The sequence below is a fragment of the Bactrocera dorsalis genome, chromosome 1 (genome assembly GCF_023373825.1).
Source record: "Bactrocera dorsalis isolate Fly_Bdor chromosome 1, ASM2337382v1, whole genome shotgun sequence".
Taxonomy (NCBI): domain Eukaryota; kingdom Metazoa; phylum Arthropoda; class Insecta; order Diptera; family Tephritidae; genus Bactrocera; species Bactrocera dorsalis.
In genome coordinates this window covers 68,727,000-68,740,167 of record NC_064303.1, presented here as the reverse complement: position 1 = coordinate 68,740,167, position 13,168 = coordinate 68,727,000, and the positions used below count along the sequence as shown (strand labels likewise).

The 13,168-nt window shown below is 38.2% G+C and overlaps 2 protein-coding genes across 2 annotated transcripts in view; one reads left to right on the top strand and one right to left on the bottom strand.

The window, feature by feature from the left end:
* Window positions 1-5,658, top strand: part of LOC105222787 (TBC1 domain family member 16) — a 32,525-nt gene extending 26,867 nt beyond the window's left edge. The window contains exons 2-3 of the mRNA XM_049462519.1: window positions 2,773-3,330; window positions 3,398-5,658. Of these exons, the coding sequence (XP_049318476.1) occupies window positions 2,773-3,330; window positions 3,398-4,021 (1,182 nt within the window). The 3' untranslated portion in view covers window positions 4,022-5,658. The remainder of the gene's footprint in view (window positions 1-2,772; window positions 3,331-3,397) is intronic.
* Window positions 5,659-9,764: 4,106 nt separating this feature from the next.
* Window positions 9,765-13,168, bottom strand: part of LOC125780360 (uncharacterized) — a 114,428-nt gene continuing 111,024 nt past the window's right edge. Inside the window, exon 2 of the mRNA XM_049462641.1 lies at window positions 9,765-9,885. The gene's annotated coding sequence lies outside the window, so the exon portion shown is untranslated. The remainder of the gene's footprint in view (window positions 9,886-13,168) is intronic.

The following is a 13,168-nucleotide window of genomic DNA, read 5'->3' as shown; positions in this document are numbered from 1 at the left end:
TGACAGTCGTTTTTGTGAGTCTATTTCGGTGATTTCCCCAAAATGGAAAAAATTGAATATCGAGCTGTAATTAAATTATTTATTTTTGAAAGGCAATACGCCTTCACAAATCAAAGATGAGTTGGACTCTGTGTATGGTGACTCTGCACCATCGTTTACCACCGTAAAATTTTGGGCAGCTGAATTTAAACGTGGTCGCAGGAGCTTGGAAGATGATGAACGTCCTGGGCGTCCAAAAACTGTAACCACTAACGATAATATCGCTAAAGTTCATCAATTGGTACTAGACGACCGCCGGATTAAAGTTAGGGAAATAGCTGAGATTACGAAGATGTCAAAAGAAACTGTTTGTCACATATTAAACCAAGATTTGGGCATGAGCAAGCTGTCCGCGCGTTGGGTGCCGCGTTTGCTTACGCTAGACCACAAACGTGCGCGCATGAACATTTCCAGCGCTCTGTTGGCTCAGTTTAGAGGCAATAAGACCGTGTTTTGGCGCCGATTGATAACTGTAGACGAAACTTGGATTCATCATTATACGCCCGAAACAAAAAACCAATCTAAACAGTGGATTGAAAAGGGGGAACCAGCCCCAAAAAAACCTAAAGCTGTGTATTCGGCTGGGAAAGTGATGGCGAGTGTTTTTTGGGACAGCCATGGAATTATTTTTATCGACTATCTTGAAAAAGGAAAAACTATAACAGGAGCATACTACGCATCATTATTGGACAAGATAAAGGAAGAAATTTCGAAAAATCGGCCACATTTGCAAAAAAAGAAAGTCTTGTTCCACCAAGACAACGCACCATCTCACACCTCAACAGTCGCCATGGCGAAAATCCACGAATTGCGGTTCGAACTGCTTGACCATCCACCTTATTCACCGGATCTAGCACCAAGCGACTTTTTTTGTTTCCTCAACTTAAAACTGCGCTCGGCGGCCAGAGATTTTCGTCAAATGAGGAGGCAATCTCTTTCGTGAACTCGTATTTTGCAGACAAAGACGCCAAGTACTATTTGGAAGGGTTGCAGAGATGGGAGCATCGCTGGGAGAAGTGTGTGGAGTTACAAGGAGACTATGTGGAAAAATAAAAAAAAAAAATTTGAAAAAGTCGCGTGCATCATGGTTAAGTCGGTTATTTACAGCCCTCGTATTTAAGTATCTAAAAAGTCCTTAATTTCGTGTGTCGTAATTTATGGATGGCCCCTTATGTATTTAATAAGGTCATTATTTTGTTAGTGTCCGCCGATGGTTACATTAATTGGGGGAATTATGTCTGAAATGCTAGTGGGCGGCGTTGCTGACTAAACTAATTTATCTTATTTATTTGTAAAAAAAAATGATTTTCCAAAGATAAGTACACGAGGATAATTTGCAACGTAGCATTTGTATGGAGTTGTATCGGTATTTTTCTTAATGAAAAACAAAAATCATACTTCTATCCTTCTTTTATTAGCTTTCTTCATATTTATCATTATGCATGTTTGTTTGTTTTTATGTAATGTGTATTTATATTTATAAGAAGACAATTTTTTTTTAATCGCTAAAAAGGGTATATTGAAGCTGCTTCTTCAATCAGTTATATAAGGTCGTGTTACTTGGGGCCGAACTTTTTCTTGCGAAAATATTTTTTAATCCATTATACGAAAAATTTGTATGTCTTTTCCAACATTTTCTTGTTAACATTATGACGACTTAGCGATTTCTATAAACTCTTCTTAAGCATTTGTACATTATGAGTTAAGGGGTCAGTTGGATAATCTTTTTTCAAAAATATTTTTGTTTTTCTGCATTTTCTGTTCCCTTTTACCCTTAAAATCAATGTAGAAGCCCACTTTACCATTGGAAGGTTTTGAAAAGGACCCAAAATTAATAATACCGTTCGACGTTCGGAGCGCTCGGAGCGCACACCTCCAACTTTAAACGCGTTTTTCTCAAAACAAACTTTCCGGCGGACATGATTCCGGTCGAACTACTCAACCGATGTGTTCGAAATGTTCACAAAACGCCTGGCTATCGTCCCTATATTTTTTATAATTTATTGACAATGTTAAGACAAAATGTATGTAAAAAAACACGGGCAAAAATTAAAAAAAAAAATGTTAATTACTTTTGTATTTATCAACATTTTTTCATGATTCTAGAAGGGACGATAAGCATTCACGTACTTTTTAAGAATAAATTGGGTTTTTGTGTTTCAGATGATCCAAGCATGAGAAATCGTGGCCGCCAGGAAATCACCCAGCCATTTCTCCGACAGATGTCATCAAAAAATTCCTAAAAAGAATTGTTTATACACTACTATATACCTCATGATATGTGGAAAAAGTTCGATTGTAGAATAAAAATTTCTACGAAAAAAAACGGGCAAGCTTACCCTACAGACCCCTTAAAATACTTACCATTTATTTATTTATTTTTTTGATATCGATACAAAATTATATATAATGAAATCATGTAATCATTAAAATTAACTTTTTTTCCGAAATACATATGTAAGTACATGGTTTTAAGAGAAACAAGTTCTTTAAGTTCTGTTCTATTGTTTTTAATTGTATATTAAACCTTTTAAATATTACATTTAATTATTCATTCTACTTTTCTGCAATGGAATTCTCGCGAACTCTTATATATTTTAGAAAAAAAAATTGAACTTTGTGCACATCACAACACCCAGAGAATTTCTCTCTTATTTACTGTATGTGATAGAAAATTCGATTCACATTCTCCTTAAATAATTATTTAATTTATTATTATATAATTTTCTACAGGTTCTTCATCAATGGCACGGTTTTCTGCACAACATTGCATTTACACCTGGACAGCAACAGAACTTACCGTATCGTCAATTCATGGTTTGCCGCCCAGAGATAAAGAAACGTGAATTGCATCCCGACGAAGGCAGCGTTAGAAAAATAACAACTAATTTCTTTTATGGAACTTTAATTAATATAAAAGGACAAATTGAAGATGATTTGCTTCTTCGCAAATGTGTTTTTTTTGGCGGCTTGGAGAAAGGCTTAAGAAGAACGATATGGCCTTTCTTATTAAAATGTTATTCGTTTTCATCAACATTTGATGACCGAGCTGTTTTTATGGATATTAGAAAACAAGAATATGAAGAAATAACCCGTAAACGCTTATACTCGATGTCGCCAGAAGAACAAATTCATTTCTGGAAGTCGGTGCAATGTGTTGTGGAAAAAGATATAGCAAGAATAGATCGCTCTAATGCATTTTTTTATGGAGACGACAATCCAAACAGAGAAATTATGAAAAACATTTTGTTGAATTATGCCTTTCATAATGCAGGAAACAGTTATTCGCAGGTAAATTCAACCTGAAGCTTATTTCTTCTTTGGTTTTTAAATCAATTATTTTCATTTCATTATATAGGGAATGAGCGACTTATTAGCTCCAGTATTGTGTGAAATACAAAATGAATCGGAGACGTTTTGGAGCTTTGTAGGTTTACTACAACGTTCTCTTTTTGTATGTGCACCTACCGACGCAGATATTGATAAAAACTTAAACTATTTGAGGGAACTAATCCGCATTATGTTGCCTCGGCTCTATGAGCATTTACAATGTCATAGCAGTTCACTGGAGCTACTTTTTTGTCACCGATGGCTAATTTTATGTTTTAAACGCGAGTTCACCGAATCAGTAGTTATCCGAATGTGGGAAGCGTGTTGGTCCAACTATCTTACTGATTATTTTCATTTATTTTTATGTCTGGCAATTATTGCCGTTTATGCCGACGATGTAGTAGCTCAGGATTTGCGGGCAGATGAAATGTTATTTTATTTTAGTTCACTCGCTATGTATATGGATGGAGAATTAATTCTTCGAAAAGCTCGTGGTTTATTATATCAATATCGCCAATTATCAAAAATACCGTGTACTTTGAGTGGCTTATGCAAAAGATGTGGTCCTGGTATGTGGGATTCCGAACACTGTCCAGCTTTGGAATGTGTCGGTCATTCGCATGATGACAAGTGTCCTTTGGATATTGATTGAACTATTTGCTTAAAATGCATTCTAAAAAATCTAAAATCTAATACTAGATACTCTGCTTGCAATTTTAATTCGATATTAGTGTTACCATGAATTTAACTCCCATGACGTCTATTTGTTATTATTTATATAAAAGGGTATATTAAGTTTGCCAAGAAGTAACACAAAGAAAAAAAACGTGAAGATCCTATAATAAATGTATGTATATGATTCGAGTGATGGGCTGAGTCGATTTAGCCATCTACACAATGGGTTCCGCATGTTTCCTGTAAAGGAGCATGATAATTTTCTGTCCAAGCAGTTTCTGCTGTTTCGCAGAAACCATCCCTGCAGTCATCTGTTTGGAGCGCAGCCGCCTCCTCGGAACATGAGGAGAGCATTCCTCCATCGCGTCGACGAACTTAAAAAATGTACCGCCCACATTTCGGACGAGGCCAATTTTCGACAGGCTCTGAACTCCATTTACCTTGGCTATTAACACCCTCTTTGACTGTCTCCCAGTGAATGTACTAGGAGTCCAAACACTACTCATCGCAGAACAAGAGCTCGAGTTGCCGAGTAAAACAAGAGTGACACTAGCGTAACTTCTTGCACTCGACCTTTTCCTCCTAAGAAGCTGCTCATTCGTCGTAACCGCCGATATACGACTACTATACCATATATGGTAGCTATAGCTAAACTAAACATTCAAAGACAAGATATCTTCATGAAATTTGGTATAGACTATCTCCGAAGAAATCGTGCAACTCGGAACACTAGATGCAATAAAAACTGAACTATCAATCTGAAGACCCTGTATGGAAAGCTTTTTAAGGGAGCGTCTCAGTGTGAAATTTTCGAGAATTTGATTTTTTTGCACTGCATTGTCGGATAGTTTACACTAAAATAAACATACTCTCAAATTTTGAAATCAAAATTCAAACTATTACGGTCGCTACAGCGTTTCTTGTAGAAAAGGAACATAGTGGGGAACACTGCAACTCCTATCTTTAAACGCATTTTTCTCAGAATGGTGCTTTTCAAAACGGTTTCCAGATATCTAGTTCGAATTTGGAGGGAAGATTTTGAACGTCATTCGCTATCGCGCTATGAAAGCTTATTTTTTTTTAATCTTCCTATTTTTTCTACGAAAAATTCCAAAATTTTGTCAAATTTCAAAAAAAAAAATAATACAAAGAGTTTCCATAGCGCGATAGCGATTTTCTTACAGATTAATAATCTTCTTGAAATTTTTGTTTTAGATCAATATTACAGCCGCAATCGTGGACATCGTACCGGACCTTTTTTTTTACGTGTAATTTCAACAATCTCTAACTATTATATACACAATAAATAAACACAAAAAAAGTTATTTTGTGTTCCTCATGAAAGTATCTTTTTATAAAAAAAACGAGCTGATAAGTTCATTCCATCATAAAAAATGACAAAAATCAGAGATTTTTCGAAAGGTCACACTGAGACGATCCCTTAACAAATTATTGTCGCAAAATTTGACATGAATTATTCAAAGTATCAAAGGAAAACTAGGACTTGTGAAGGGTGCACCAGTAGTTAAAGTTTTTTTAATTTTGTCTTAAATTCAAGGAATCCAATAATTGTTAATAAAGAATATATTGTTGTATTACTAAATAATTGCAAAATTTTTTGCAGGCTGTTGTTTTCTTTTTCTTGGTACGGGTTTTAACGTGGCGGGTCCTAAACCCAGCGCACAACCTTGGGGAAGGGATGTTTTGCCTTTACACTTTAGCTCGCCTTCAAACGGTTGTTTGTTTGGCTATCCAGAGGATACTTAGTCTTATAAAGAAAGTCGTGAGCTGCTTGAGCCGTATGTAAAAGAATCGTTTCTGGCCCCTTCCAAGTGCATGGCATTCAGAGAACTTTCCTCACTGGCGGGAACTTCTACACTTGGCTAACTCCTCGGAATCCAATGCATAACTCTTGCCAACAGGTGCTACTTCGGACTGAGTAGGCAAAAGCTCACTCTCAACGAACAAAAACCAAACTATAAGTCATGTCGATTACAGTATCTGATGAGTCTACTTTACGAGTTTTCAAGAGAAAGGTTCTGCGGATCCGACGCAGTGGAGAAGGACCTGGCTGAGCTTGGTATCTCGAATTGGCGCCAAATTGCGAAAATAAGACATGACTGGTGCGCTGTTGTAAACTCGGCTATAACCGCTTAAATTTTTTGCAAATATTAATATAAGGGAGGGAGAAATTCTGAAAAAACTGGAGTACTTCATACATGCAAGTAAACGTACAAAGTGTGGGTTATTCCTAAATTAACTTCTATTGATAAAAAAACATACTTTGTTTTGACCTAGGATAACGTCAGATAATCCAACTTAAGAAAATATCGGAATCGGTGTAGTTCCTAAGAAAGATAAGTTCCGTAACTTCCTTAGCAAAGAAATTATGGCGACTGTTAAGGTTTTTAACCCAACCGCATGTTGGTTATGAAATTTGGTGTTATGGTTATTAACTCAAAACGTCAAAATTCAGTAAGAGTGTTGTCAAACTTGTCTTTTAGTATTACGGTTTACAATTCTGTGCCAGTGAGTTGACTTAGGGTATCAAAAACTTTAAGTGCTACCAAACTGTTGATAAACATTAATGCTGGCATTGAGTCCCTTCCGGGACGGGAGGAGTTTTTCTGATGCTGTTGCGCTAGAAGGTTCTATCGAAACTCCACCTCGATTAGGTATAATACATGAAATGGATGGAAAAGTCTTAAGACCTGTTCGGGTCGTAAGGTACAAGCGGAGTGGCCACATGATGTGCAATCTGCATCCAGTTCTCGCACTGCGACACCATTCCAGCCGAGTGGCCAACAGAAGACCCACAAGGAAAGCAGGAGCTCAACCGTTCTGATTAGACAACTTGTCATAGCACTTATAATCAGGGGTGTTGTGGAACCTGATAGTTGTCGGAATCGGATTTGAAACCGATCAAAAAAGGTAGTAGGGGTCATGAGTACAAATACTATTGGTTTGATATTCGAAACAGGAGCCCTATTCAGTAACTCGATTCGAAAATGTATTCTATTCGAAATTCGGATCTAATTTATAATTATGCGAAAGTTGTACCACCCTGTGCCAGAATAAATACGTACAATTTTCGTTTTTGCTTTCTACAACTCAAAAGCTATCGAATATTTTATCCGAAAATTGGCTTGAAAATCCGAAAATCGAATTACAGAATATACAAAATGCGAAATCGAATACATTTTTTTCGAATCGAGTTACAGAATAGGCCCCCTGAATTTGTATCGGTTGTGGGTGTCACGGAAACCAATTTTATCGGTTTTGCTCTCAGAAACAAAGCAAGAGGATAGTCGCACACAGATTTCAAATGTAAGTTAAGAAATAAAGGGGATGTTCGAGTCTCAATCACTGCGGCAGTATCGCAAGGCATCATATTCGACGCAAGAATGTTGCAATATACATAAGTATCAGCTGAGTATCGGCAGAAAAACAATATTGTCGCAATATTGCTGCAGTTATTTGCTGCTCGAACATCCCCAAAGTTATTTTATTGTTACGAATTCATTTATCTTTATTTTTATAGGAAAAAACATAGGAATAAAACACGAAATGTCTTAATTATTGTGTTTTGAAAAAATGTGGATATTTAAGGGGGTGTTTTTTTTGCGAGGGAAAGAAATAATTGATTAAAGCGAAATTTTGAGGGTTTATAGTTATATATTTAAACATCACCAGAAGCATTTTTGGGTACGAATTATTTGATATTCTACCTTAGGGAAGCAATTGCCCCATGCATAGCACAGTGTGCATTTGTCGGACGGCGGGCAGTATGCAGGTCGCAATGTCTATCGGAAACAAAAAAGTGAAAGAGATTCATATATTTATATTTAAAATTTCCAAAAAAAATTTTAAAATTCTAAAATATTTTAAACTTTGAAAAAAGCATGTTTTTTGACCAAAAATTTTACTTTATGTTATTTAAACATATATTCAAACTTAACTTTTCTTTGTTTTTTTTTTGTAGTTTAAATAGAAGATAATTGAATGCCGAAGATAATAAACTTTGCCCTAATTCCATACGTTTAGTTTTTTTCAATTCTGCACGCCAATTAACCTATGACCAGCAACTTTGAAAAATCACCGAGACGAAAATTATCGAGATATGTCTTGAAGGCAATAATTGTATGTCATCTTGCATCTTTCTAATCTTGACAAAAATTTTCTTTTATTAATTAGTAAATTTTTTTAAATTTGATCGGATTTTTGGAAGACCCATTTTTTCGACATTTTTTATAAAAATTTGGAAAAAATAGAGAAAATTAAAAAAAAGGTTTCCTATATATTGTAGTGTTTGTCGCACACTTCACACAGAATGTATTTTACAACAGATCGCAGAATGATAAGGAATGCACAAAAGTAACTGGTTGATAAATCGACCACCGGCCGAAAACGATACGAAAAATATTTCCACTTCACTATTTTTGTGTCCTTACATCTAAATGTTTATTGTTGTTTCTATTATTTAATGAAGGGAAAGATTAAAAAAAAAACAGATCAATTAGCAAGTATAGAAATTATCAAATGAGAAAAAGAAAATATGAGAGGATAAGTAAGACAGGTAAAGAAAGAATGAAGAGAGATGTGTTTTTGTTGGTAGTGGGAGTACTAGTATATGACTATATACTTTTAATTTAACAGAAAATTGCTTTGTTAAATTGTTGATTACTGAGTTCTTTCATAAACAAGTATACGCAAGAAGTATCATAATGAAAAACATGCAGGACAAAGCACTTCTTACAGTTCATACAATTTTTCGTAATTTCATATCAGAAAATAAAAAAAATCAAATAAATACTTGTTCCATTTCATGAAATATTCAAGAACTTTCTTTCCAGGTATTTGTAGAATAAAATTTTCCGAAGCTTCCAATATTCTTCTTCTTCTTAATTGGCGTAGACACCGCTTATGCGATTATAACCGTGTCAACAACAGCGCGCCAGTCGTTTCTTCTTTTCGCTACGTGGCGCCAATTGGATATTCCAAGCGAGGCCAGGTCCTTCTCCACTTGATCCTTCCAACGGAGTGGAGGTCTTCCTCTTCCTCTGCTTCCCGCGGCGGGTACTGCGTCGAATACTCTCAGAGCTGGAGTGTTTTCGTCCATCCGGACAACATGACCTAGCCAGCGTAGCCGCTGTCTTTTAATTCGCTGAACTATGTCAATGTCGTCGTATATCTCGTACAGCTCATCGTTTCATCGAATGCGATATTCGCCGTGGCCAACGCGCAAAGGACCATAAATCTTTCGCAGAACTTTGCTCTCGAAATTTCGCAACGTCGACTCATCTGTTGTTGACATCGTCCAGGCCTCTGCACCATATAGCAGGACGGGAATTATGAGTGACTTATAGAGTTTGGTTTTTGTTTGTCGAGAGAGGACTTTGCTTCTCAGTTGCCTACTTAGTCCGAAGTAGCACCTGTTGGCAAGAGTTATCCTGCGTTGGATTTCTAGGCTGACATTGTTGGTGGTGTTTACGCTGGTTCCAAGATAGACGAAATTATCTACAACTTCAAAGTTATGACTGTCAACAGTGACGTGAGTGCCAAGTCGCGAGTGCGACGAGTGTTTGTTTGATGACAGGAGATATTTCGTCTTGCCCTCGTTCACTGCCAGACCCATTTCTTTTGCTTCCTTGTTCAGTCTGGAGAAAGCAGAACTAACGGCGCGGGTGTTGAGGCCGATGATATCAATATCATCGGCATACGCCTGCAGTTGTACACTCTTATAGAAGATGGTACCTTCTCTGTTGAGTTCTGCAGCTCGAACTATTTTCTCCAGAAGCAGGTTGAAAAAGTCGCACGATAGGGAATCACCTTGTCTGAAACCTCGTTTGGTGTCGAACGGCTCGGAGAGGTCCTTCCCGATCCTGACGGAGCTTTTCGTGTTGCTCAACGTCAGTTTACACAGCCGTATTAGTTTTGTGGGGATACCAAATTCAGACATCGCGGCATAAAGGCAGCTCCTTTCCGTGCTGTCGAAAGCAGCTTTGAAATCGACGAATAGGTGGTGAGTGTCGATTCTCCTTTCACGGGCCTTTTCCAAGATTTGGCGCATGGTGAATATCTGGTCGGTTGTAGATTTACCAGGTCTGAAGCCACACTGATAAGGTCCAATCAGTTTGTTGACGGTGGGCTTTAATCTTTCACACAATACGCTCGACAGAACCTTATATGCGATGTTGAGGAGGCTTATCCCACGGTAGTTGGCGCAGATTGTGGGGTCTCCTTTTTTATGGATTGGGCATAGCACACTCCATCGTTGGGCATGCTTTCGTCCGACCATATTTTGCAAAGAAGTTGATGCATGCTCCTTATCAGTTCTTCGCCGCCGTGTTTGAATAGCTCGGCCGGCAATCCATCGGCTCCTGCCGCTTTGTTGTTTTTCAGGCGGGCAATTGCTATTCGAACTTCTTCATGATCGTGCAATGGAACGTCTGCTCCATCGTCATCGATTGGGGAATCGGGTTCGCCTTCTCCCGGTGTTGTGCTATCACTGCCATTCAGCAGGTTGGAGAAGTGTTCCCTCCATAATTTAAGTATGCTCTGGGCATCGGTAACTAGATCACCTTGGGTGGTTCTACAGGAGTATGCTCCGGTCTTGAAACCCTCTGTAAGTCGCCGCATCCTTTCGTAGAATTTTCGAGCATTACCCCTGTCGGCCAGCTTGTCGAGCTGTTCGTACTCACGCATTTCGGCCTCTTTCTTTTTCTGTCTGCAAATGCGTCTCGCTTACCTCTTCAACTCTCGGTATCTGTCCCATCCCGCACGTGTTGTGGTCGATCGTAACGTTGCGAGGTAGGCAGCCTGTTTTCTCTCCGCTGCGACACGGCACTCCTCGTCGTACCAGCTGTTCTTTTGCACTTTCCGAAAACCAATGGTTTCGGTTACAGCTGTACGTAAAGAGTTTGAAATGCCGTCCCACAGTTCCCTTATACCGAGTTGTTGACGAGTGCTCTCAGAGAGCAGGAGTGCAAGCCGAGTAGAGAATCGTTCGGCTGTATGTTGTGATTGCAGCTTCTCGACGTCGAACCTTCCTTGTGTTTGTTGGCGTGCGTTTTTTGCTGCACAGAGGCGGGTGCGAATCTTAGCTGCAACAAGATAGTGGTCCGAGTCAATGTTAGGACATCGGAGCGCACGCACATCTAAAACACTGGAGACGTGTCTTCCGTCTATCACAACATTATGGATCTGGTTGGTAGTTTTTCGATCCGGAGACAGCCAGGTAGCTTGATGGATCTTCTTAAGCTTCCAAGATTACAAATATAAAAAGGCGCCCTAGTCGGTTGTTGTCCACATTGTAATGGATGATGAGGAAATGCACCGTTTCATTGGAATTTTGTTCGTGACTGGCTATAATACACAACCGCGCATCGATAATTACTATAATAATCTTCACTGGAGTGCAAAATAATCCATGACGCAATGGCTCGTAATCGTTTCAAACTAATAAAGAAGTATTTCCATGTGTGCGATAATCAGACAATCGATGCCAGTTATAAGTTCTCCAAAGTGGCCCGTGAAACATTCGTTTGAATAAGAAATTTATGCAGTTTGGCATATTCTCGTACAATCTGTCAAGGAAAACCCATTCGATTTGGTTTCAAATACTGGGATTTATGTTCGTCTGATGGCTATTTGTATTCGTTCATTTCGTACAGCGGTGCAAATGAGAATCGAGAACCCGAATACAAAAACTGCGGTTTAGGTGAAATGGTCGTACTAAAGTTTTTGAAACAACTTGACAATCCACGTGAACATAGTGTTGCGTTTGGCAACTTCTTCTTCTTCTTCTTTACTGGCGTAGACACCGCTTACGCGATTATAGCCGAGTCAACAACAGCAGGCTGATTGTTGGTTTTCATTGGGGGTGTTTTTTTACGTGGCGGGTCCCAAACCCAGCGCACAACCCTAAGTAGGGGATATTTCGCCTTCTCACTTTAGCTCGCCTTCAAACGGATGTTCTTAGGCTACCCAGAGGATACTTGGTCAATGACCGGAAGTCGTGAGCTGCTTGAGTCATATGTAAAAGAATCGTTTCTGGCCAATCCCAAGTGAATGGCGATCAGAGAACTTTCCTCACTTTCGTGAACTTCTACACATGACTCCATCCTCCAACTTCTTCACTTCTCATAAATTGAGGAGTCACCTCACCTCTTTGGGATATTATGTTACGAGTACCGGAACTATTCGAATTCGCATTCGAGGAAAAAAGTGGTATTGGCCACTGGTAACAAATGGATTTGATGCTGCAATGGTGAACGCTTGGAAAATTCATTGTGCTCTCGTCAAATATGAAAAGGGAATGTCACGCACCACCGAAAGATGTATTGCACAAAAAATAGAACTATTGGATAAATTACAGTTCCGTATTTACGTTGCAGAATCTTTGCTTCGAATGGCAATATCGTCGACGTCGTCTTCGGAGACGTTGATTCCACAGTCAACAACTGTTCGAAAATCCAAAGACGCCGCTCTGGAGAGTGTTCGTAAAGACAAAGTTGGGCATGGCATTAACAAATTAGAGAAACCTCGTCCTTGTCAAAATTGTCACAAAAATTCGTCACATAAATGCACAAAATGCGATATAACTCTACATGTTTTGTGCTTCAATCAATTTCATAAAATATAAAGATAAGATATTGACCTTTCAAGAAAAGTTTTTCAGAACTTACTTATGACGTGTATCTTTCTTTTATTTAAAAAAAATGTAATGTGAAATTGAAAAAAATAGAACAAAATAAACGTTTTGAATGATAAAACACTGTTTCACTTTAGTAAGTATCGTTTTCGGCTGAGGGTCGATTTTTCGACTACATTCCCCTAAACGGCAAACGAATGTAAAGCATTGAGTTTTTTTATACTAAACAGAATATAAAGTTTGAATGAAATCAAAGCAGTGGATCTAAGCGTGGCCGGAAATGGGTTAAGAAAAGTAGTAAAAATTAAAAACCGAGTCAAAGTTTTCGCTTTCTGCCCAAGCGCTAATATACATACATATGTATCTGCCAGACGCTCGGCCACTGTTTCCCTTCCCTCTTAAAATCTTTCTTTAATTTGGAACTCATTAAAAACTTTAATAGGATTGCTTCCAAATGTATTCATTTGCAAG